We start from the raw sequence: 24927 nt of genomic DNA, 5'->3' as shown, positions 1-24927 counted from the left end.
TGCTAGGGCTGAATATTGTGAGTGAATGAGTGTTTGAAGATGGATGGATATGGTCAGAGTGACAAGAGAAGAAGAGGCTTTTGGCGTGATGGATGGATTGGAGGGAAGTGCAGAGGAAAGGCAGGTCAGAGAACAGAACAATGCACCTAGTTCAAGTAACGCCCCAGCAACGACTGTTGTAATATTCATGGTAAATGACTTCACAACACAGTTGAAATTAGTTTAAAATTTTTAAGCTTACAGGCAGGAATATTCTCCAAACCAGAAATTTTAAAGCAAATATTGATGAAAACATGAGAATAGAGGAATATAGGAATTACCATATCAGAGCAGACCCTGGGTATATATTGTCTAGTGCCCTGTCTTGGACAATGGCCAGAACCATGTGTGTCAGAGAAAGTGGCAAGAGACTTAATTGTGGACAATTATGGTATTACCAGCCCATATGGGAAGTTTCTTCCTAACCATGTCTGAGAGAACAAATTTCAGTGGAGTAAGGCAGGGGTTGGTAACAACTGCACAAGATCCCAGAAAGAATTAGAGGAATGCAAGTCAAATCAGAGGGAGCAGACCTCATTCTCAAGGAAGCTCAAGGCAAAGGGAAGGAGAGGAGTACGGACAGTAGTTGAGGAGACAAGGGTTTTTAATAGTCTAAGGGAGATCATATTATGTTTGAAGGCTAAGAGAAATTACCCCAGTGTGTCAGGGAGTGCTCCACTCACAACTATGTTGGCACCTCCTCTGGGACACTCTGGGGATTAGCTCTTGAGGTTGTCATCCCCATCCACAGTTTGCATGCTGTCACTCCAGCTCTGGTCTGCAGCTTCTCTAGCCCCAGGATCCACAGTATCCTCTTTGTGACTTAGACCTCTAGATAGATCACTCAGTGTTCCCCCTTCTGGGGTTCAGTCCTAGGCAGTCTGCCATTCACTCCCTCAGTGGCAGGTAGGGGAACCCAGACCTGCCCTCCACTCCCAGGTAATGTTCCCCATCCATGTGGGTGTGTCAGGGTGGTGATGCCTCCAGCAGGGGGCAGAAAAGCTTTGATACATCCCATCATAGGAAGTAATTGGATAATGGGGGTAGGTTAAGGGGTTAAAAGCACCCAACAGGAGTGATGTGTCAGAGTCCAATATTGGGATGAGAGAGGAAAGCATACAGAGTGGGATTGAGGCTGGAGAAGATGTAGTGATCAGCTGATCATATTCATTAGAATCACACAGAGCTTGTAGCTTGGCTGTTTTAGCTCCTAACTTTTCTGTACAAATATGGAACATTTGACAAATGGGCATCTACCATAGTCAGCATGTTAATTCTGAAGAGAAAGCACTACATTTATCCATAACTAGGGTTGTCAGAATAATTTTTAATATGATTTCAATGTTTATTTTCAAGCATTTTTTATTTTTATTGATTTAAATGTTCACCGTTGCAGGCGACTATGGGGGGAGGTGTCATACAATAGGGGGTATCAGTCAATAATTCTTTAATGACAGTAGTCTCAAAAAGTAGATTAAAAAAGTTAAAGCTTCATAATTGCTAAAAGACAAATTGTCAAAATATACAATGTAAACAGCCTCAAACTCTAATAAGTTTTCAAGGAGTATTTTTCTTCCTTTGCCTATCTGAAAGTTTAAATGATTATTGAGGGATATATTTTGTCAGTCATGTGTGTACAGTGAAGTTGACGTTTATCAACATTTACTGATCAGAATCTAATTCTTCCAAGCCTATCCTTGATGTGTGCTACTCTCCTACTTTTTCTACTCTGCATATGCTCAAGGCTGTTTCCACCAGTCACTTATTTCATTCCCCACAGCCAAAATCAAAGGGTTGCCCACTGTAGGTCAGACTACCACTTCACTGGAAGAAAGTTAAAGGGTGATTAACAAAGAGGTTGAGGGGTCCAGTAGAAAGCGAGTTATGTAACTGGGCTATGAATGGTCGATTTATTCATTGTGGATAATATTTGTTATGAGGTCAGCCCCTTTCTCCATTCATAAACTGATCCCTATTTTGAAATAAATATGGGCCAAATCCTCGGCTGGTGCAAATCACTGCATTCCCCATGGCGGAGTTATGCTAATTTACAACATCTGACCAGGGGTGGCTCTAGGTATTTTGCTGCCCCAAGCACGGCAGACAGGCTGCCTTTGGCGGCTTGCCTGTGGGAGGTCCCCGGTCCCGCGGATTCGGCAGCACGCCTGCGAGAGGTCCACCGAAGCCGTGGGACCAGCGGACCCTCCGCAGGCATGCGCCGAAGGCAACCTGCCTGCCGCCCTCGTGGCGACTGGCAGAGCACCCCCCCGTGGCTTGCCACCCCAGGCATGCACTTGGCGTGCTGGTGCAAGGAGCCGCCCCTGCATCTGACAGTCTAGCCCTCTGTTATTCAAAAGTACTCACTGAAGAGTTTGGACAAATATTTTTCTGGTTGTGAGTCAGTCGGTCATAAAACTCTTTGCAAACTGATCACTGTTCATCGTTCCTACTGCATGGTTGAGCCCCAAAGCTCTATGACTAGTGGAATGAAATTTTTTAAAACAGGAGAATTGTGAATAAGAAATAAAGCACTCCTGGGATGAATCATTTTTTGGTGCGTGTTAAAACTAGTGAAAATGTCAGGGCTTGCAAACATTTTCACAACTCTGCCAGTTGTCCAGATCATCAGGAATAACTCAAACCCATGACATATAGAACTCAAACTCACATCAAAACTGCACAACTCACATCTTTTACTATTTCACCAGCTTTCCTCCTGGATGTTACCTCAAGTCATCTCCCAGAAGTTGTGGGCTGATATTTGGTCCTACACAAGGGGAAAGGGTCAATCCCATCTTCCAGACAACAGAGATACATTGTCTGAAATAGGGCTCTTTCTCCCTTGGGCTATGTACATTCTAAGGTCCAGTTTCATCTTTGTTTCCGTGAGTGTCCCTGGAATATGAACACAGCACAGGATATGTCATTCCACATCTTTACTTTTTGTTTTTCTGAGAATTCTGGGGCCAATTAAATGTAGAAACTCAATCCTCCTTTACCTTCGGTCTCACTAATGTATCACATCAACCTGTGATATTTTTCTTTAGTTAAATAGAAAATCAGATTCACCAGCAGCTCTGACTTCTTTCTGCTACTCTACTCATGCAAAGCAACCATAAATTCATCTTAAGTGTCCAGTGTATGTCTGTCATTGGAGCAGCGCAAAGCATTTGGGTGCTTCCTGATGAGTCCGGTACCTCATCTTTTATAAAAAAAATTAATTTTAAAATAGTTTATTAGATAGCTGCAGTTATGGATTAATTTCTGAACTTAATATTCCTAGCGAGCCAAACCATTACCTGCACACTGTTAGTCCAGATCACTTTTGTATAAATATTAGCTAAGAATATGCATGGTTATGGGATTAGGCTAAATTATACATTAATAAAATCCCTTTAATCCCTTTTATGTCATTTGAGAAGGTAATTTACACAAATCTTTTTCTGTCTGGGTGTTGGAAAGTTAATGAATTTACCAGGTCTTCAAAACAAAAAGTTCCAGGTCACAAACTTCATAAGCAAATAATTTTATCAATTTCATTTTTGGCAAGGATATTTCCCATTTTGTAATCTTCAGGCCAAATGGAAAGTGTCTAGTGTGCAGTTAATCTTTTACAGACACCGACTGAGAAGAGTATATTAATCAATGCTCTTTCCATCAGTCTTTCCACCATTCCTGAATAATTCATCCCCACAAAATAAGCTGCAACCATGAAGTGGCTAGCATTTATTTCGATTATTTTCCTCTTCAGTTTTGCTATATCCAGTGATCTGAAAAGATCTGCTAGAGACGCAGGTAAGAAAGATCTATATTAGCTACTTGCTTTCATGCTGTCTTTGCAAACTTTGTATTTTTATAATTGTTTTGGTGACTGGTTGAAGTTAATTTTGCAGTCTCATAACTGAACTTTAAGGGCATGATCCAAAGTCAATGGAAATTAATGAAACAATTACCACTTACTTCAGTAGGCTTAGAATCACACCCCAAAAAGGAATGCAGAAATCACGTAATCTCAGGTAGGCTTGAAACAGTATCCTTCCAGATAACGACTCCAGTAATTTATCTAGTGAGTCTCTCCTTTACTTTCAGTTAGCATAATTGTTCTTCACTATTTCAAAAAAATCACTGAGTAGTGTTATTAGGACAGAATGGCTGCCAAGTTTCACCCCAGAGATGGATATAGTGCAGTGGTAGATGAATGATTGCTTTATGCATACACCTTGCAAAGAGCCTTGGGATGAGCAATGCTGTATAATCATAAGCTATATTCACTACAGATAGGCCAAACTGAAATCTTTTATATGACACCTCCACTCACTGAGGACAATGGTGATTTGCATACAGTGGAACAAGAATCCAGCTCAACCTAGCTTTAATTTTGAGTTTGCAAAATAAAAACCCTTCCAACAGATCCCCAAACCAAAATGTATCATCCTCAGCTCATCTCTAGTTTGAATTGTACAGTGGTTGTCATTGAAAGTCCACACTTATCAATAGTTATAGGCCTGATCTACAGTAGAAAATTAGGTGGCATAACTATGTCATTCAGGGGTGTGAAAAATCCACATCCCTGAGTGGCATAGTTATTCCAACCTAAGTCGCTGTGTAGACAGCACTAGGTCCATGGAAAAATTCTTCTGTTGACCGAGCTATCACTTTTTGGGGAGGTGGATTACATATGCAAATGGGAGAACCCATCCTGTCGGCATAGGTAGTGTCTACACTGAAGTGTAGACATACCCATACAAGTTATTTCCTATACTTGAAATAGGAACACACTTATGCAGTTAAACACTAAATCAGAAAAATGCTAATGGTGGGAATATTTTACTTAGGATTGATTAGCAATGTACGAGGCCAGGGTAGCCAATGGCAAGTGGAATAGATTGGCCAGATGAGATGAGGTTAGAGAGAGGGAGAATACAGGGTTAGCAGAAATGCAGGTTAGCAAGTGGTGGGATTTCTAAAGTGCTCAGAATTGGCCTCTGATCCCACTGAAATCAGTGGGAAAATTGCCATTGCGTTGAACAGTTAGGTTAATGCTGAACACTTTTGAAAATCCCACCCCAAATGCCCAGAATATATTCCCTATAGGGGCACGATTCTATACATAGCTAATGTAAAAAATGATCCTCATTGTTCTCTTTTCTTTTTCCACTCAGAACACAAGAGTGAGATTGTCCACCGTTTCAACGATTTAAAGGAAGAGCAATTTAAAGGAGCGTAAGTGAACATTCAAGTTATGTTCTGTAGTGATAATGATCCTCATCATTTTACATTTTTAGTTGGCCAAAAAAACCCCATCAAGATGAATCAATAGAATGCACATAAGACATATAAACAAAGAATGTGACAGAAATGTTAGCCTTCTAGATGTCTAGTTAGATAATATATGGATAAAACTTGCTTGCTGAAGCAGTCATAATCCTACATTTGATTGATGCTCAGGGGTGAGCCACAGTATCATTGTCTGGCCTTGTGGCAACACAATATATTGCCCTTTGCAAGATTTAGTCAGAGTCCCTCAGTGACCTGCTAGGGCCTATGACTAGTGTGGATGTGATTCCCTCTGGATGACTGAAGGAGGCACATTTATCGATCAAAAGGATGTTTATGTGAGACAAGTCAGCTTGACCTAGGTAGTTTTTAGGCATGGTGGAGATAGTGGAAGATCTCAGAGAAGATCTCATTATTTAACAATGACAATAATAAGTACTTTATAGCACCTACAGGCGTGCTGGGTACGAGTTCCAGGAAACACACAGAAGAAAAGTTCGTGATCTGAGGCATTTATAGTCTATGTCATGGTCTTGCTAGAGAAGTGTTAAGATTTTAAACCATACACCAGGAAGAGGAAAGGACAATGAAGGATACCAATTGTGGAAATCTGATTATGTGGTTTCTCAGTTTAAGCATCTGTTTGACATTTGAATGCACGATTTTTACTCACAGCCATTTGCACAATTGTGCATACAAATTTGTGTACACCGGTACTGAGGCCCTGGGAACATTTGGCCCTCACTAATTTTGTTGAGTCTACAGCAAACTTCTCGCCTGCCTCTTTCACTCAGGGGTTCTCTGCCTGGTTACCATAGATACCAGCAATGTCTCTGAATCCAGAAGAAGACTAGCAATTCAGGGAAGTTTTTTTTCCCCCCTTATCTACATCTTTAAAAATATGCTTTGTGTTTCAGTGCCCTGATCACATTTGCTCAGTTTCTCTACAAATGCCCTTATGAAGAGATAGCTAAACAGGTGAAGGCTGTCGTGGATCTTGCACACAAGTGTGTGGCCAATGAGCAGGACCCAGAGTGTTTGAAACCAGTGGTAGGTTATTGTGATTCTTGTCTGTTTACACTGCAAATACAGCATTATAATAAAGCACTCAGTAGCAGTCTTTAATAGCAAACCAAAATCACTTATTGGTTTTTCATCAGAAAACTTTAAGACTCTCAGGTTTTGATACTGCTAGCGAGCTACTCTCCATTGTATATGTATTCTGAAACATGGTGCTTGATTCTCTTACATTTTGAGAGTGGGATTTCTAAATCTAAATAACTTATGAGCCTATTTTCAATGGGATGCAGGGTCTTAAGTCTTTGCTCAGATTTTCAGGTGTCTAAAATGCATATAGGTATTTAACTTAGGCATTTTAGAAAATCCCAGTAGTAGGCACCTAAGCAAGTTAGGTGCCTCTATGCATCTTCAGGTACCTAAATAACTTTGAAAATCTGGCCCTTAGGCACTTTTGAAAATGTTTAGCCTGAGTGCATTAAATTTCCACAGATGCTTGCCCAGTCAAATCAATCCCAATTTGAAAACCCCTGAATTCTGAAAGCGTTGAAATTTGGAACCAGACCTGAATTTTGCAATTTGGGCTCAGCCATATTAATATATGCTCATAGGCAGCACTATAGTTAATGTGCCAGTTTGGAACTGTATTCTAGCTGATTCTAACTGGTAATTCAATTACCAGGAATCCTATGGCTTCATCTCAAAGGCTGCCCAAATTGATATTTAACTTAAGGAATAATAATTGCTTCCCAAATTCACCCACATATGCTCATTGACTTCAGTGAGGCTACCTGCATAAGGTGAGCAGGATTTGTTCTACAGCCTACTAAGTCAAACCTCCAGTGAATCTATCCCAATAATAAAGCATTAAAATGGTCAAAGTAATATAAATATAGGACCAGATTTTCAGGTGATCTCAACTGGCATAACTCTAATTAAGTCAATGGAGCTATGTCAGTTTATACCAGGTGAGATTCTGGCCCATGAATTCTAATTGTTTTCAGATTAGATGTAATTCATAAAAATCTAGATGACTGAAAATTTACATCAGACATTCCATGAGCAACCTTAACTCTGACCCTAGTCAATGTATTTTCCCCTACAGCCTACTATTGTCCTGGATCAGATCTGCAAAATAGACATGCTTGGTGAAGCATACGGTGAAATGGCCGACTGCTGTAGAAAAGCCGACCCTGAAAGAAATCAGTGTTTCCTGTCATTCAAACATTCTGTTCCAGGGTTCCTTCCTCCATATCACACACCCGAGCCTGAAGTAATGTGCAAGACATTCCAAGAAAACAAAGAGTCGTTTATGTCCCAGTAAGAACATTGATTTTATATTAGATATTTTTAGTCATGGAGAAAAGCACCATGCTGCCTGTGCTATACTGCCACACAGGAGCACATTTTAGAAAAACTGCCTCTGTGCATGTGGAAACAGCTGCACACACACATTGTGAACACTAGACTATGTCACTTGTGCAACTTTTAGAATACTGAGCTGGTCAAAATTTGAAATTTTAATGAAAATTTTCACTGAATATAGTTGCTAGACTAGATTAAATTTTTCATTTGAGAATTTTCTTTGAAATCTTGCTTTTTGGCAAACCTTTTCCCCCTTCATTTCTGGTTTTTAGATTTCTCCTCCCCCCCTCCACTTGTTCCTTTTCCCATTTTGTTACTGAAGAGAGACAGGGCAATGATAAAAAGAGAGAGCAAAAAGTTGCAGTCTGCTCCTCCCAAAAACCTCTTTAAAAGGGATTTTTTGTTTATTTCCCTTAAAAAAAAATCTGGGAATTTTGAAAGTTTTGCCCCCCCCACAATAAATAAATGAATAAAGAATGTTAACAAAAATCTGAGCAGCTGAAAATGTAAGGAGTTCACACAAAAATCTGCAATACAGCTGAGTGTTTCCTTCGTGATCAGAACTCCATCCTGGCCTGGGCATGTATCATTGGTAGTTACAAGAGCTAGAACTGGTTTGTTTTAGTATAGAATTGTTTCATAAATGCTTTGTATAGACTAGAGGCTATTTGTTGTTGGTTGTAACACAAGTTATTTTGTATTTTCTTTTCAGTCACATCTATGAGGTCGCAAGACGGCACCCGTTTCTTTATGCCCCCACAATCCTTGCTCTGGTTGTTGACGTTGAACATGCAATTGAACACTGCTGCAAAGAGGCCAACGCTGGTGTTTGCTTGGCTAAAGAGGTATTCATATTTTCAGTGTGAAAAACCAAATATTGCTATTAAAATTTTTCCTTCTGATCTTAACTGCACTTCTGTTTATAGAATAATTGTAACCTTAAGAGGATATAATCAAATCTTGTTTAATAACATTTTTCAAATAATTTTGTTCTGTCAATTATCCCAGAATCTCTAGCAATCTTGAAATTAAAATCTGTCTCTCTTTCTCTTCCCCCCATCCCTGGTATCTGTATACACTAATCTGGGGGGGGGGTTAAGCAATGCACACAGATTACTGGCACTGAATTTAGTGGCGTGTGAAAACGAAAGGGAAATAGTTGTAGTTATGCTCCGGGTCATCTAATTGCCTGGAAAGTTTGCTTTTTGTGAAATTTTCATTAAGAGGTGGCTTCACGCTGCAAAACGTGTCGGGGAAGGGGGAGGAAATCAAGTTTTTGCATGTTTGTATGTGAAAGCTAATCTTTGTCTGAATAAATACTACCTGACCTCTCAGAAAACTGTCTGCTCATGAATGAGTCAGTATGTTACAGAGGGTTGAAAAATGTCCTATTTTGAAATGTCATGATAAAAGTATATATTTTTACCATCAAAAATTTTGCAACAATTTTATCCCTTTTCCAACTCATTCTGTCAATCCGTGATTGTTATTGCCCAGCTGTACTAAATATGGGCTATATACATTCCTTAGGGAAAAAATCACATGCTTATTGCCTAGGTTTAGACTGTGATGGGGCAGCATGCAGTACAGAAGTGCAAGGGGGAGTAAGACACACCTTAGGTCCAGGCATGCAAGGGTGAGCAGTCACTGTACTTCCTGCCCTGAGCAGATAGGATGTGAAACAGTAACAGCTTTGGTTCTGCTTTCTTTTCAACTGCATGCGCTCTCATGATTTGGCACCGGTACGAACCAGTAGCAGAGTATCTCCCTTGACATACAGTTTATGGGGAAGTTACAATCTAGCCATTAACCTACTTTTAGAATATTATGGACCAAATTCTGCCTTTACTGATACTCAGACTCAATGACCATTCACTCCCAGTTATTTCAATGTGGTGGGTCAGGTGACACAGAGAGCAGCACAGTCCTATAAGCATAGGCAGGGCCGGTGCAACCATTTAGGCGACCTAGGCAGTCGCCTAGGGTGCTAGGATTTGGGGGGCGGCATTTTCTTCAGCAGCGACTGGTGGCCAGATTTTCGGCCGCCCCAGTTGCTGCCGGCATTTAGGCGGAGGAAGCTGGGGCAGGGTGGTTGGGGGCGGCATACAGGGGAACTCCCCGCTCCAGCTCACCTCTGCCCCGCCTCCTCCCTGAGCACGCCATGCAGGGCCGGCTCCAGACCCCAGTGCGCTGAGCGCGCGCTTGGGGCAGCATTTTGCCGGGAGGGTGGCAGCCGGCTCCAGTGGAGCTCCCGCAGGCATGACTGCGAAGGGTCCGCTGGTCCCGCGGCTCCGGTGGGCCCCACAGGCACGTCTGCAAGAGGCCCCCGGAGCCGCGGGACCGGCGACCGCCAGCGTGCCCCCCGCGGCATGCTGCCGTGCTTGGGGCAGCCAAATTCCTAGAGCCGCCCCTGACGCCATGGCTGCTTCACTTCTCCTGCCTCCCAGGCTTGCGGCATCAATCAGTTCCCCTGTGTACCACCCCCCACCCTTACTTGGAGGCAGAGCAGGGGTGAGCTGGGGCGGGGGGGTGCCTCAGGGTGGAGGGGGGAGCTGCCACGGGGGGCGGGCGGCTCAGGGCGGGGGCTTGGGGATGGCGCAAGGTGGAAGTTTCGCCTAGGGTGCGAAACATCCTTGCACTGGCCCTGAGCATAGGGCTGTGTAGTCCCATTCAAATCGACGGAGCTAAGGTGCTTCTTATGGAGGAGGTGAGTAGCAGAATTTGGTGGTATAATACACCCCCCCACATAGTAAAGGGCTGGGTCTAAGGATGCATAATGAACTCTAGGTTTGCCTGGACTTTTAGTTAATCAGGAAAGAGCCCTGTGTGTTTCTAAACTTTTTTTCTTTTCTAATCCATCAAATGGGATCATTTTGTTTGACAATGTGCTTGTGATTACTCTAGCTCCCTTTGATAAAGGAAAGAGCCTTACTTCTGAGTAAGGTAAACACCGACATCTGTGGAATCCTGAAGAAGTTCGGAGAAAGAACTTTCCATGGCGAGTAAGTCTCTGACCCCTATTTTATAATAAAAATCAAGTGATTGTCATAAGACCTGAAGCTACATCAGAGAAAAGCATCAGAAACAAATCAGTAACTTGTTTGCATGCGCTGAGTTTGATGCTCCTCCTCATAATAAATGTGGAGGTGATTTTTGCAGAAGGAATAGCTAGCACTGACAGCCATTCTGAAATTCATTGTAAAGATTAGGCCAGGCAAGTGTTTTCCCAATTATGGGCCAGTTCCTACCGTGCTTCTCTGCTAAGCTCCCATTGCTTTCAGTGTATAATAGAGCTGTGGGTTAGTTTTAGTATATTGACACATAATAAGGAAGAATTATATATTTTACATTGACGGTGAATGTTAGTGAAAGTCTAGCCCCATGGGCTAAAGACCCATCTCGCCAAACTGTTTGCTCAGATAGAGTTTGAAGAAAGGTGATTATGCAACTCCATTTCTCTCTATATATAGTGCCTGGAGATTTTGATGATGGGAACTTTTGTAAGTGACAAAAATAAATCAATCCAGACAGGGGCAGCATAAGCCTCTTGCTGGGGGCAGGAAGAGGGGTGGCTGAAGTGGGCTAGACAGAAAGTTGGAGGAGCTGCACCTCCCCTTGAGGCCCTGGCCTTCTCAGTCATCCCATCCCCTGGTCCCTCTTAGGTGAGTGTTAGCTCCACCTCCCTCCACCACATGCCCCACCCACGTTGGAGGCCAGAAGCTGGAGCTAGGCAGTGCTGGAGAGGTTAGGACAAATTTTGGAGTGCCTATAGTTCCCACAACCCCCCCTTCTAATGCTGACGCCTGAATCCAGAGCCTGTTCCAGAAGGCAAAAGGGAGCTCCATCCGCAGCAGAATTGTAGTTCAGTTGCAGATTTATAGATTTTAAGGTCAGTAGGGGTTCTAGTCTAACTTCCTGCATAACAGAAGAGACAGATTACACCCAGTCATTCCTGCAAGTTGCCCAATAACTTGAAGTTGAACTAGTGCATTTATTTTAGATGAGCCACATGCAGCCAATTTAAAGACTCCCAGTGATGAAATATTTATCTCAATTATTTACTTTCCTGCATAATTTAAAGCAGGGTGGATACAATTCAATGATTAAAAAATAAGTTGTGTTTAATTTAAATTAAAACACAAGTTTTTAAAAATAATCCTATTTGAAATTATGGCATTTTAGGATAAAACCTAAGTGTATTATAATCTATTAAAACATTTATATTAAATAAAATATATATTAATCAGTACATGGCGGCTGCCAAGATTTTGAGAAAGTCAAGCCACTCACTTGGTAGGAGTTATGAGGTAAGAACTTGGAACCAGTTTGTTGAAAAATGTAACCAAGAGATTACAGCAGAATCCTCTTCTGTGGGGTGCAGAGAGAATATTCTTTTCAGTTTAGTTCACTGACTAGTCATTTAAAGTTAAGATGCCAATGAGAGTTAAAAAACCCCAAACAGCAGAAAAGCTTGTTTTCCTCTTCCAGTCTATGAGCAGAAATGAGGTATGAGAGAATGAGATAAATAAAACTAATGATTTTAGAACTAGTATAACTAAAAAACAAGGTAAAATGCTGTTTTTGTGCATTTAACTGAATATGAATTTCCACCCAGATAGAGCTTGACACAAATCACAAGTACAAAATTAATCAGCTTCTTGTAAATAAGAAATGCACCATTCACCATTTTTAACAACCGAAAATGTGAACATTAAGATTCTGAATAAATGTAAATTTAGCTATTGCTTAAATAAATGTGTATAGATAAAGTTTATCCTCCAGGTTAGTCAGATGATGACCAAGTTTAATGTAAATGTTGATTTGTAACCAAATATAGCATGTTTTAATGGTTACCAGCCAATGAGACTTTCATTAGGGGTTGGGTGGAAACCCTAAAAAAAAGTACAAATACAAAATATGAAAATCACTGATTTAATTCAAGCTCTTCTGTTTTCTGATTTAAGTCACAATTAAAATAAATGATTTAAAATTGCTTTATTTAAACCAATCCATCATGTTTTAGAGTAACCTAAATCATAGTGACTTGCAAGTTTCATTTTTAATACAGAGCTTTAAATCAGACATTTTTCTGATTTTTTTCCCCTTTATAGTGTTCTTAGTGTAATTAGCCAAAAATTTCCTAAGGCTTCATATCCAGAGATTCAGAAAATTGTAAAGGATATCACACATGTCCATGTGGAGTGTTGTGCTGGTGACATGATAGAATGTACAGATGACAGGGTAAGTTACATTGCTTTTGCTTAGCATTGACATATTTGAAAAAACAAAAACAAAAACAGAACACTGCTTGTTCTGTTCACTTACAAATGATACACCTACACACTCTTGGATGGTTGGCTCCTCAGCCCTTAAAAAGTCAGAGCTGGATCTTCAGCTAGTGTAAATTGGGCTAGCTCCACTGACATTTAATTTATACCAGCTCGGGATCTAACCGTTACATTAAAAGAAAATTAAGGTTGCAAAGTCAAGTATTAAAAAAACTTAAGAAATGCCAGGAATAAATTTGCTTGTGCCACCTTAATTTGGCCTGCTTGCGCATATTGTATTATAATACAGTCTAATTACATGACACTTACATACTACTTTGTCCATGTTAAATATTAACATGGTTTGTCATATTGGATTGGAACCTTTAAATTCACCACACAGACCTCATCCATTTGAGTTTATGGAGTAACTGATAGTAGTAGTAGGTCATTAATCTCTATGTGGAGGATGGGACACTTTGCCAGTGGGTTTCATTGATATTTGCTGACAGTGGAGGAATGCAGAGACTCAGATCTTGGGTTCTATTCTGGGCACTGGAGAGGCATGTGCTCTAGTGGGCACAAACTCTTCTGACTGTTCTCCCCCGCTCCCCCAAGCTTGATACCTTTTACTTTTACCCTGCGCCTGCCCCAGCCCTCTGTTTAATAATAAACTGTACTACCAGCCCCTGTAGAACGCAGGCCATAGCAATGTCTTGTTATCCTGCAGTATTCTGTGGGGTTCTAGCAATTCCTTAACAGAAAGCTCTCGTCTTCACTATGCATACACAGTTCTGTAATTCAAATTAAGGTCGGAAGAGAGGTAGGGAGGATACTAACAAGTCAGCTGTTCCTTGTGTATGAGGTATTTATGCATCATTTATTAGTCCAAATTCTTAAAGTAGGCTCCAAGGATCAATCTAACAATCCTTACTCAAGTAGTGCCATTAAACTCAATGGGGTAACTCACATGGGTAAGGATTGCAGAACGGGTCCCTAAATGTGTGTGAACTAACTATTTTACAATGCCCATCCATTTCAGAGTGATGGGCAGTTTTCAGACCTGTAGGCAAGCTGTGCCACAGGGCTGACTTTCTTCTTCTGGGGGTTTTTACATGTCTTGTATGAACAGAAAGATCAGGTGGTTGAAAGGGTAAAGTAGCAGCCTCTTGTGTCAAGGTTCTTGATGATTTCTGCTACCTTTAGCAGACTGTTCACCCCCTCTAGCTTTCTAGAGACAAAGGAAGGGACATCACCCCCCAGGCTGGACCATGGAGCGTGGCAGGGGTGCCATGGCTCCAAGCAGGTTTCAGCAGACATCAGTGCCTACAGCTGGAACTCCATTAGCTCTGCCTGCTCTTCACTAGGTAGAAAGCAGCCTAGTGGAGTTTTGGTTGTAGCCTCCTGAAAAACTGTTTCCCCTCTCTAGTGAGTCTTCCATTTCCTTAGCAAATTGGCAAGACCGGCTCTGACTTTGGCCTCAAAACTGTAAAAAGAAAAGCAACTGTAGTTGCTTATAAAGGCCTTTTAACGGACACAGTATCATTCCTTTTGCAGGCAGAGGTTGTGAACTATATCTGCTCTAAACAAGACATCTTCTCCAGTAAAATAAAAGATTGTTGTGAGAAGCCAGTGGTGGAACGAAGTGAGTGTGTTGTTAGGGCGGAGTTTGATGACACACCTGAAGGCTTGCCCTTGCTAGCTGAGAAGTACGTAAAGGACAAGAATCTGTGCGAACACTTTACTGAAGCGCAGGATGTCTTCCTGGCAGAGTACGTATAGCAAATGTCATGTGTTCTTGCTGAACGATGTCATTTTACACCACCTGAGGATCTGTTCTGCAGAGTACTATAATCAAGTATGTAATGGAGAGATTCCTTTGTCTGGTCCTTTGAGTGGCTGACCTATCACTTATGGCATCTTGAAATTCTATCCATTCTCCTCTATTGTAATTCCCATATTTTGAGACACATTGTATTTACCACCATCCTTCTGAAGATGAATTGCAGATCATCAGTGCCCCTCTTCAGTTTGTCAGTGGCATGAGATTTCTTTACATTCAGGAGTTCCATGTGCTTTATCTGCAATATCTGATTTTAAAAGTTATTTTTGGCCCTGGGCTGCAGCTCCTCCATCAGCAGCCATATTGACAGACTGTTCTTATAGCACCAAAAACTGTACTCTATTAGTCAGGCTGCTGCTCCACCACCCATGCACAAGAGAACTGTAGCCAAACTGGAAAAAACTGTACCCATGACAAGCATGAAACCATGTTACTTGTTAGAGGCTCCTATATTCTTAAAACTCTAATGCTGGCAGTTTTCATGTTACAGATTTCTTTATGAATATTCGAGAAGGCATCCTGAGTTCTCTACTCAGATGCTTTTGCGGATCACCAAGGGATACGAATCCCTCCTGGAAGTATGCTGCAAAACAGAGAATCCTTCTGAATGTTACAGTCACGCAGTAAGTTCTACTGTTCAATCACATGTAACAGGAAAACATTAAAATGTTTTGATGATGAACTCTCATGAGCTGATAGTGACCAAAGAGATTTGGATGGGATTCTGATGGTTAGGGATTTACTGGGAATTAATAAAGGGAATTAGTTGGGATTTACATAGATGATGTAGCATTTCTGTGTTTGTCAAATGAGAAGTATCTATGATTTTTGAACAATTAGAGTAACTCCATAAGGCACCCCGAGTCCATGTAAAATGACTGAGATCATTGAGTTAAGTTCTAATGGACACATATGCACACCAAAAAAGCAACCACATAGAGACATCTTATATGTTAACTTCTGCAGAGGGGCTAAAGATTCAGCGAACATGGAGAATGGATAGTTCTGTCATTCCAGAAACGGTCCTTCAAATTGAGGGCAAGTTAGTGGAACAGCATATGTTGCCACTAATTTTGTTGTTCTCTTTTTATCCATTGAACAATCTCCAAAAAGTTAAAAGCCCTGTAACTTTTATTAGCACTAAATTGGTTTAATAAAGAGAAAAAAAACACTCCGGACATCTTGTATGTAGCAAGTCAAAGCATTTCCCGTCCCCCCTCCATCAATGGATGGATTTGAATCTACTTTCAAAATCCTATGCTAACATAATAGAACTAATGTCAGCAATGGCAGCGGCCCCAGTGAGGATCAGGGCCACGCTGTACTAGGCCTTGTGCAAATGTATATAAACAGTCTCTCTCCCAAAGAGCTTACCATTCAGTCAGACAGTCTAACTAGACAGAATGCAAGTGGATTTGTTAGAAGGTGACAACTTGCATAAGCTCATTTTATAGTGCTACTAGAGTCAATTGCTGGAAGATGAAACTATACAAATTTAAACTGAAAAGAAGTTGCAATTTTTGTAGTGAGAATAATCAGCTATTGGAAGAATTTACATTCTTGGGTAATAGATTGCTAATTACTTGATGCCTTTTAAACAAGATTGGATGTCTAAGATATGCTCTAGTTCAACCACAAGTTGTTATACTCAGTGCAGGAATTACTGGGTAAAACTCTATACTTGTGATAGGCAGGACATCAAAATAAATGGTTACAATATTCTCTTTGATCCTTGAAAATCGATGGCACTATGATTTTACAAACCCAGACAAAACTGCATTAAAAATAAAGCGGTGCACAAACACTTTTTCCATTTAAAACCCACCAATTTGCTTCTATAGCATTTATGAACCTTCTGTTCACTTTTCACATGTCTGTGTGAGCAAAAATATTTTCACAAGAATGTTTGTTGACAGAGGACGTATGATGTATACTGTCTAAATGAACATTCACACTAGGAGTTATGGGCATCATGAAATAATTCTGAATAATGAACAAATTCCTACAAGTCGAAGGTCATTCTCAAGAGAAAGGACGATAGAGTGGTTAGGGCAGTAGTCTGAGACTCAGGATATCGGATTCAGTTCCCTAGTCTGCCACACAGGGCCGCCCAGAGGGGGGGGCAAGAGGGGCACTTGCCCCAGCCCCCGCACGCAGGGCCCCCCACCCCTTTCTTGGGGCCCTGGCCCCTGGGGTTCGCCGCAGGGGCCAGGGGGAGAGCAGGACGAGACGGACGCCGCCACAGGCATGACTGCGCGGCGGGCGCGCGGGCCAGCTGCTGCCACAGACTTGGTGCATGCCCTTGGGCAAGTCAATTAGGCTCCCTGTGACTCAGTTTCCCATCTGTATATTGAGAATATTTTCCTATTGCACAGTGTGTTGTGAGGACAACTATCTTAATGATTGCAAGGGTCTCAGATGATGGTGATGAAGGCCATAGGTGTACCTCAGAAATGATAGAATAAATTTATGAATAGAAAGGGCATAAACAGGATAGATAGGAGTTTCTTTGTGAGTTGGGTGTATGCTCTAATGAGAACCTTAGATAGATAACCTGCCTCTAATAATGATTATATTTACTTGCAGGAAGAGAAACTCAGGAGTTACATCCAAGAGACTCAGGAAATAGTAAAAACTAACTGTGATCTCCATGCCAGCTTGGGAGAAAATGACTTCCTTAAAGCGTATGTTTCTTTGTTTTGGAGTGGTTCCATGTTTATATAGTGAATGTTCAGGATTTTGTAAAGGTGAAATTCTCCAGACCCAAATGAATAAGACAAGGGTACAATTTAACCATTAGTGTTTGTTCAGCTAGTAGTGCAGACAATGCCATTATTCCAATTAAGAAAAGTATTTAGAAGTTATGGTATGAACAGGAATGTAGGCTTCCATACTGCACATAATGGTAGACTCATTGCTGCTTCTGTTACTACAGCTAAGAATGCAAAAAGTTAGTTCAGCTTTGGACAGAGCTATTTGTACTTCATTGAACGTGCTTTATTTAAAGATTTTCTTCAGAGTTGAACAATCTAGAATATTTTTTATTTCAGTATCCTTATCCGCTACACCAGGAAAATGCCTCAGGTGTCACCTCAAACACTGATTGAAATCGCAAAGAAAATGGCAGCTGTTGGTAGCAAGTGCTGCCAGGAAACAGAATCTAGACGCATACCTTGTTCAGAAAGACGTGTGAGTACATTTTTCTTTAATGTAGCTTTCTTTTTGATGCTTTTTCTGTGCACTGCACCTTTACAACTCTAGGTATTCTGCCCAAATGCAGAGAGAGTAGCAATTTTGTTCTCAAAGGTTCAACATCCTGTTAAGGAGGAACTACACAGTATGCTCTCTAATGGAGACATTGGTATATTATATAAGCCTAACTTTCGGCTTCTAAATGCATAAGTGTAAATCTGTCCCATTTGCAATGAAGATGAGCTCCTCAAATGCTGGCTACCATAAAACCTAATTCAAAATGTCTTCATTTGAAGGCAGTTTAAAGATTTAGGCATTTCTGAACAAGGATCTAGATCTGGCAGTGGGCTCACCTTGCTGGGAAGGGATGCTATTTGTGAAACAAAGAGTACCCAATGGGAGAGACCATGAACACATTTCCAATCAGCTTTATTACTTGTTTAACAGTCTGCAGAAGAAGACTCCACTGATATTTTAGAGCATAAGAAATTACAATCACTTTTCTGGAAGATGGCTGCCTTCACAGCTAGGTTCAGAAATGCCCATTATAAATCCTTTCCTGGTTATTGATTGTATGAAATGTTGAAGGCCTGAATAAAATTCTTTAGAAGGGGCAACTTTTGGCTGGGACAATCACTTGCCTAAGTCTGAGAAGTTCCAGAATGATTGAATGTTTTCATGGGAGCTCTGCTTAACAAGAAGTGAAAGCGGCCAGCATCCCTGCCTAGACTATTGTGACATAGGAACATGCTTTGCTTTTATTAGCATTAAAGCTAAGAGTGCTATGAATCTTGTTTTACCGCTCTCCCTCTTTGTTCAGCTGAGCATGGTGATTCAGCATATGTGCCTGAGACAGGAGGCTACACCTATCAATGAAAAAGTCACACACTGCTGTGATGACTCATATGCTGACAGGATACCATGTTTCACCAAGCTGGGAGTTGATGAAAGCTACAAGCCCCCCCAATTCACCCCTGAACTGTTCACCTTCCATGAAGATTTGTGCACGGCTTCTGCTGAAACACAGCAAATAACACAGCTAACGTAAGATATCCATTTGCTAATTCACAGCAGATTTTAGGATTAAGCTCTAATTTTCCATATTCAGTGTAGTTATAGCCATGTTGGTCCCAGGATATTAGAGAGACAGTGGGTGAGGTACTATCTTTTATAGGACCAACTTCTATTAGTGAGAGAAACCAGCTTTTGGGCCACACAGAGGTGTGGGAAAGGTACTCCCAGAGTCACAGCAAAACATAAGGTGGGTGAAACCAGACAATCACTACACTCTCAAAACGAACTGCACAAGAAAATGATAAACACACCTTATCACCTGTGGGTGAACACTTTTCACAAAGCAATCACTCCATATATGACCTCTCAGTCCCCAGCCTCAAAGGAAACCTGCACAAACACCTTCAAAAGACGAGCATGGGAGCTTCAATTCATTACTCTGCTAGACACGAAAAATGATGGACTGACCAGAGACACTGGATTTATGGCTGATTACAACAATCTGTAACCTGCGAACCCCCTCTTTTTGTCCTATGATTGCTAAGTGTTGATGGGCCACTCTACCTTGAATGGTCCCTTGCACATATTGTAACTGCTCATTTCTAAACAATCTGTTCCAACATGCATGTTGTATGATGCTGGGAGTACCTTTTCCGTCCTAAAGAAGAGCTCTGTGTGGTTCCAAAGCTTGTCTCACCAACAGAAGTTGGTCCAGTAAAAGATATTACCTCGCCCACACCTTGTCTCTAAAATTTTCCATATACAGTGAGGAATCATTTGCTACAATAGCACTATGGCAGCCTTACCAGTGAGTCGTCAACACATCATTTACTAATGTGATGAATTTTCTACCTAGCCAGACCTTTGCAGCTACTATTTTCACAATTGTAGACATTCAGTTCTACACCAAATCCTCAGTTGGTGTAAGTCAACTGACTAAAATCCACCTGAGGATCTGACCCATTGCACTGAAACTTTGAGCAATAATTTCCAATAGTACAGTTAATTCACTTCACTGTCAACTCATGTAGCTTAATTTTTTTGTTTTTGTTTAAAAGAGGAAGAATTTTCTGTTTTAGGATCCAGCTGCATATGAGAGCGACTTTAGGCCAGTGATAACATCAATAAGATGACATGATTATTCAGCATGAGCCAATACATAGCTGTGCTATGCTAAGTAAGGTGTTATTTTCTCTGAATACTAAAAACATCTAAGTTGGCCAGTTTCACATAGGCATCCTAGCAGAGTTGGGTCTTAAAGAGAGGGACTTTGATGGTGCCTTTTGCCAATCCATGCAAAAAGTCTGTTCCAGACATAGGGGCAATGTTGCAAAAGGTGTGAAGGTGGTTGTGGGAGCAGTGGACAAACAGTGTCGTGAGGTTGGAGTTGTAGGTGAAGTGGCGGAAGCATGGGTGGTGGTTATTTAAAGTTTCCTCTGTATTATATTCCTCTGTATTATATTCAGCACTTAGGCTTGATCCAAAGTCCATTGGAATCAATGGAAAAACCTCCCACAAACATCACTGGACATCAGATCAGGCCCAATGTAGCATGTTGTAAAGCCACAAACAAGCCCTGGATCTGCACAGGAATCAGGGAAATGTGATATTACAAATTGGTAACTCAAGCCACAATAACTAGTATTAATTTTACTTTGCTGCATTTTGTGTTCATTTCAGATTGCTTGTCAACCTCATTAAACTAAAGATCACTGTAACAGATGAACAGCTACGGAAAATCTTTACAGATTTTACTGGCGTGGTACAAAAGTGCTGCGAAGCCGAACAACATGAGGCATGCTTTGCGGTAGAGGTATCTCACTGTTTTCATGTATCGAGAGTATATTCTTGATTAAAGGCATGCATGGAGAATGTCAATACACACACACACACACACACACACACACACACACCTTAATCAAATGTTCAGCAACCTAGAATGGCTCTGTGTATGAAGAAGCCATAATTTTGCCTAGATGATGCACTCTACAGCAATATATATAGATACAAGGGGGTGTGTGTGCATAGATAATTTATTTAATTTAAAAGGTATGTTTAAATCTGCTTGAGCTTTCCTCCAATATTTGTCATTTGTGCTAAAGACTCTAGGACATCCAAAATAGGAGCTTTAAGGATTACAAATTAAAATTGCATCTGTATAATCGCAGAGAGGTCTGAACAACAACATGGAAAGAGGAAGAGCCAGGCAAATTATGTTCTGTGGACATTCATTCCAACTTTTAAACAAGTTTACTTTGACTAAGTCCTCCAACTCCTTTTGATTTTTGCTTTTGCTGAATATTCAGGCAGATCATAATAAAGACTGTTAATTTTAAGCAAATATTGGAGAACAGTGTCAGAAAGCAATTTATGCTTATCCATTCAGGAGACAGAAGTGTGCAATGTGACTTGTGTCCAGTCAAAACAGTTCAGATTTCAAAATTCAAAAATCAAATATTTGGAAAAAGCTACTTGGAGCGACCTTCTAAGAATTATTCATAGAAATTGGAAAAATAATTTAAGACTCAGACAACTCAGAGAAAGTATTAAAATTTGTCAAATATTCTTATTTTGAATTACTCAATTGGCTCTCATGACACATACCCTCCTTTTAAAATGCTCCCCCATCCAATTTTAATAATGATTTATCATCTAATGCTACTTCTATTATCCATAAATTTAATATGTTCACTTGAGTATATAACTAATATAGAATTGGGGTATTTTAGACTAATTATGCATTTTATTTTTTATTCATTACTCAGATACCACATAAGTGTGTACATTAAAAACACATGGACATATTACAGGCAGACAAGATATTAATTTTTTGGAAATAAATTTCTATATAAACATGTTTTATCACTTTGAGGTTGCAGAATAAAGTATGAACTCCTGTAGCTAGCCTCTCCCAGGCATAGCTGCTTAATAATTAGGGCCAGTTGGCCACAGGTCTTCCAGTCCTTCAGGACAAGCCACCCAGTAACAAGACCATTATAATCATCTCCTCAAACCTCCTGTGTAACAGACCATAGAATTTAGCTTATAGAAGCTTCCTGCTCAAATATTATGCAATTTCCTTTCTTTGATTCTCTCTTGTAAATATTTGTAATCTTTTTCCAGGATCCAAAACTGATAGCTGAAATTAAAGTCATTTTAGGAATTGTCGGAGTCTAAAGCATTTCAGGTAACAGCAAAATTTATATATTGGGAGCTCTGTGCATTTAACTGCTCAGAACAAATATGCTCATAATTTAATGTTAGATTTCTTCCTTATTATTTGTGTTACCATGGTACCTAGGAGCCCCACTAATGGACCAGTATCCCATTGTTCTAGGGTCCTCCACAGAACAAAAAGGTGGTCCTGGCCCCTTATGTATGTGGTTTTTGCTCTTAGAGCATGTGCCAAATTTTTCTTCCCAAATTCAGAAGCGGTTTCCTAATTACTCCTTTATCATCAGCAGCACTGAATATGTCACTAACTGTGGCTAGCCCAATCCGAAGAATAATCAACATTCTGCTAAAATTCTAGGGTTCTTTTCCTAAATGACATACACTGACAAAGAATCCCTCATAGTAATTTTCATACATTTCACCCTTTAGAGCAGGGCAAAGATCAAGGCTGGGATTTTCAAAGGAACTCAAGGAGATGGGTGCCTAACTTCCTTAGGCTCTTTTGAAAAACCCAAACTATGAACTGTAAATCTCAATCATGATTCTGGCTTGTATTTCGACCTCTAAATCATCCCAGATAGGTTAGTTGTGATAGCCATACAACCATCATCAAGACTGAATATTGGTCAAGGCAAGAGAGAATGGATGGTCCTGGGGGTTAAGGCACTGAACTGGGATTTAAGAATTGGAAATCCAGTTTTTATTCCCAAACTGAGGGCAGGTCACAGTCTCTCCTTACCTTAGTTCTTCACCTGCAAAAGAGGAGAAGATCTTACGGTACCTCACTGGGATGTTAGAAGGATAAATTAATATTTGTAAGGTGTTCAGATATTATGGTAACATGATCCATAGAGTTATTAGAAACATGATAGACCTGTCCAACTGCATATATAGTTACAGTATGATTCTTTACTGATCCCTTTACAACATAGCTAAATGTGGATTGTATCTTAACCCTGTTCCATGACTGGAGATAGAGCCTTGATCATGTCCACACAAGTTTTATTTGTGTTCTAACTGAGGTGGGGAGCTCTGTGCTTTAACTTGGTCTTCTGGCACAGATATAGCTGTATTCAGGACATCCCTATGCTGAGCTGACAATGGAAGTCTGACTTACAACACAGAGAAGCATTATGGTCCCAATCCTACAAGGAGTTACTCACATGCTTAACTTTGTGATGTGAGCAATCCCAAATAATTTCATAGGGCAAGCTTATGCTCACATTCAAGTTAATGGAAAACTCTGATTGTGCTTGATTCTGTGCCATTCAAGTCATAGTGTGTGAAGTTAAGCATGTGAATAATTCTGAGTACAGAGGCTCTGATCCTGCAGTCTTAAACTGTATCCTTAAAAAACCCCAGCAGATGATGTGAACAGAACTTTTAACTACCACACATATACTTTCACAAATGGATGGTGTCATCTTTGGTTATCAGACAGAATTCTTGTGTGCAGTGTTGTAGCTGTGTTGGTCCAGGATATTAGAGAGACAAGGTGGGTGAGGTAATATCTTTTATTGGACTGACTTCTTTGGTGAGAGAGGTAAGCTTTTGAGCTTACTTAGCTCTTCAGATTTGGGAAAAGAAGAGCTCTAAGCTCAAAACCTTGTCTCTCACACCAACAGAAGTTGGTCCAATAAAATATTACCTCACCCACCTAGTCTGTCATATACATTTATTGGTAGGTTAAATGTACATTTTAGTTTTACCAAGTCATCCTTTGTGTTTCTCCTTCTACCCAGGTCACCAAAGGAGAGAAGTGAAATTCATCTGTGCAACTTCTTCTGTACTTTGCTTCCTGTCCCGTCCTCGTCCCCCCCACTCCCTGACACTGACACATGGTTTAGAATGCTGTTTAAAAAACAAACAAACACTCAATGTTTTATGAACCACAGATTCTTCAGAAACTTCTCAACTGTTAATAAATACAAGTTTTGAAAAAAAGTCCTCATTGGCCTAGTCTTAATTAATTTGGTGATACAAAAAGTTTGCAACACTCTATAGTCAAAATGGTTTCATATTGTAACACTTACATACTAGATGGATCCCCTTGTTCCTTCTTTACCATCTCTTGTAACATTTTAGTGTAACAATAATGAATTATTGCAATGTTACTTTGGGCCAGAGATTGAGACCCTTACCCCGGTCAGTAACACTAACTGAACTGTTCTATTAACTAATGAGGCTAGATGTAGAATATCAGGAGTTTCAAGTCTGGAGGGACCACCAGATGATTCTAGTCCAACCATTCTAGTCTAGTTAACTTTATTCATGTTATCAGAATCTGGCCTTTTACAAAACAAACATTTTACATCAGTAAAGATGGCTCCTAGTATTCCTAAGCTTGGGGAAAATTTGGATAAAGATCTGGATTTGCAGCTCACATATTTCTATTTAACACAGCCACAGACAGCAAATGTGGTTTTAAGTTCAGAGATGCCTCATTCAAAACATACACCATAATCAGTACGCTTGCACTGCACTGAGTTCACAAAACTCTGTTCGAGTGGAAACCATTGAAGCTTTACATTGTTCTTGTAAATAGCTGTGGGCTAGTACATTTACTAGAACCCCTCTAGTCCAAGTTAATAATGTCACGTTTTCCCATATGATTCAGGCGGATGTCTCTTTTGGAGACCCTCAACACTGACATGCAATATGGGCAATACTACTTGCCTCTAAAACTGACCCTGACTAAGGTTCAAAAGCCCTGGTTCTTCACCTGATTAGGCTGCAAAT

The 24927-nt window shown here is 40.5% G+C and overlaps 1 protein-coding gene across 1 annotated transcript; it reads left to right on the top strand.

Annotated features, from left to right (window-relative positions):
* The first annotated feature begins 3690 nt into the window (after positions 1-3690).
* On the top strand, positions 3691-24130 carry LOC120407205 (albumin-like). Its single transcript, XM_039542735.1, has 15 exons — positions 3691-3834; positions 5202-5262; positions 6234-6366; positions 7439-7653; positions 8411-8543; positions 10603-10700; positions 12810-12939; positions 14523-14737; positions 15299-15431; positions 17395-17492; positions 17859-17997; positions 18821-19044; positions 20695-20827; positions 22138-22201; positions 23931-24130. The coding sequence occupies exons 1-14, from the start codon at positions 3750-3752 to the stop codon at positions 22189-22191; spliced, it is 1851 nt and encodes a 616-aa protein (XP_039398669.1). The 5' UTR covers positions 3691-3749; the 3' UTR covers positions 22192-22201; positions 23931-24130.
* The last annotated feature ends 797 nt before the right edge of the window (positions 24131-24927 follow it).

Source organism: Mauremys reevesii, linkage group 5 (genome assembly GCF_016161935.1).
Source record: "Mauremys reevesii isolate NIE-2019 linkage group 5, ASM1616193v1, whole genome shotgun sequence".
Lineage (NCBI taxonomy): Eukaryota > Metazoa > Chordata > Testudines > Geoemydidae > Mauremys > Mauremys reevesii.
The sequence above is the reverse complement of the archived record's forward strand: the minus strand, read 5'-3'. Positions and strand labels throughout refer to the sequence as shown.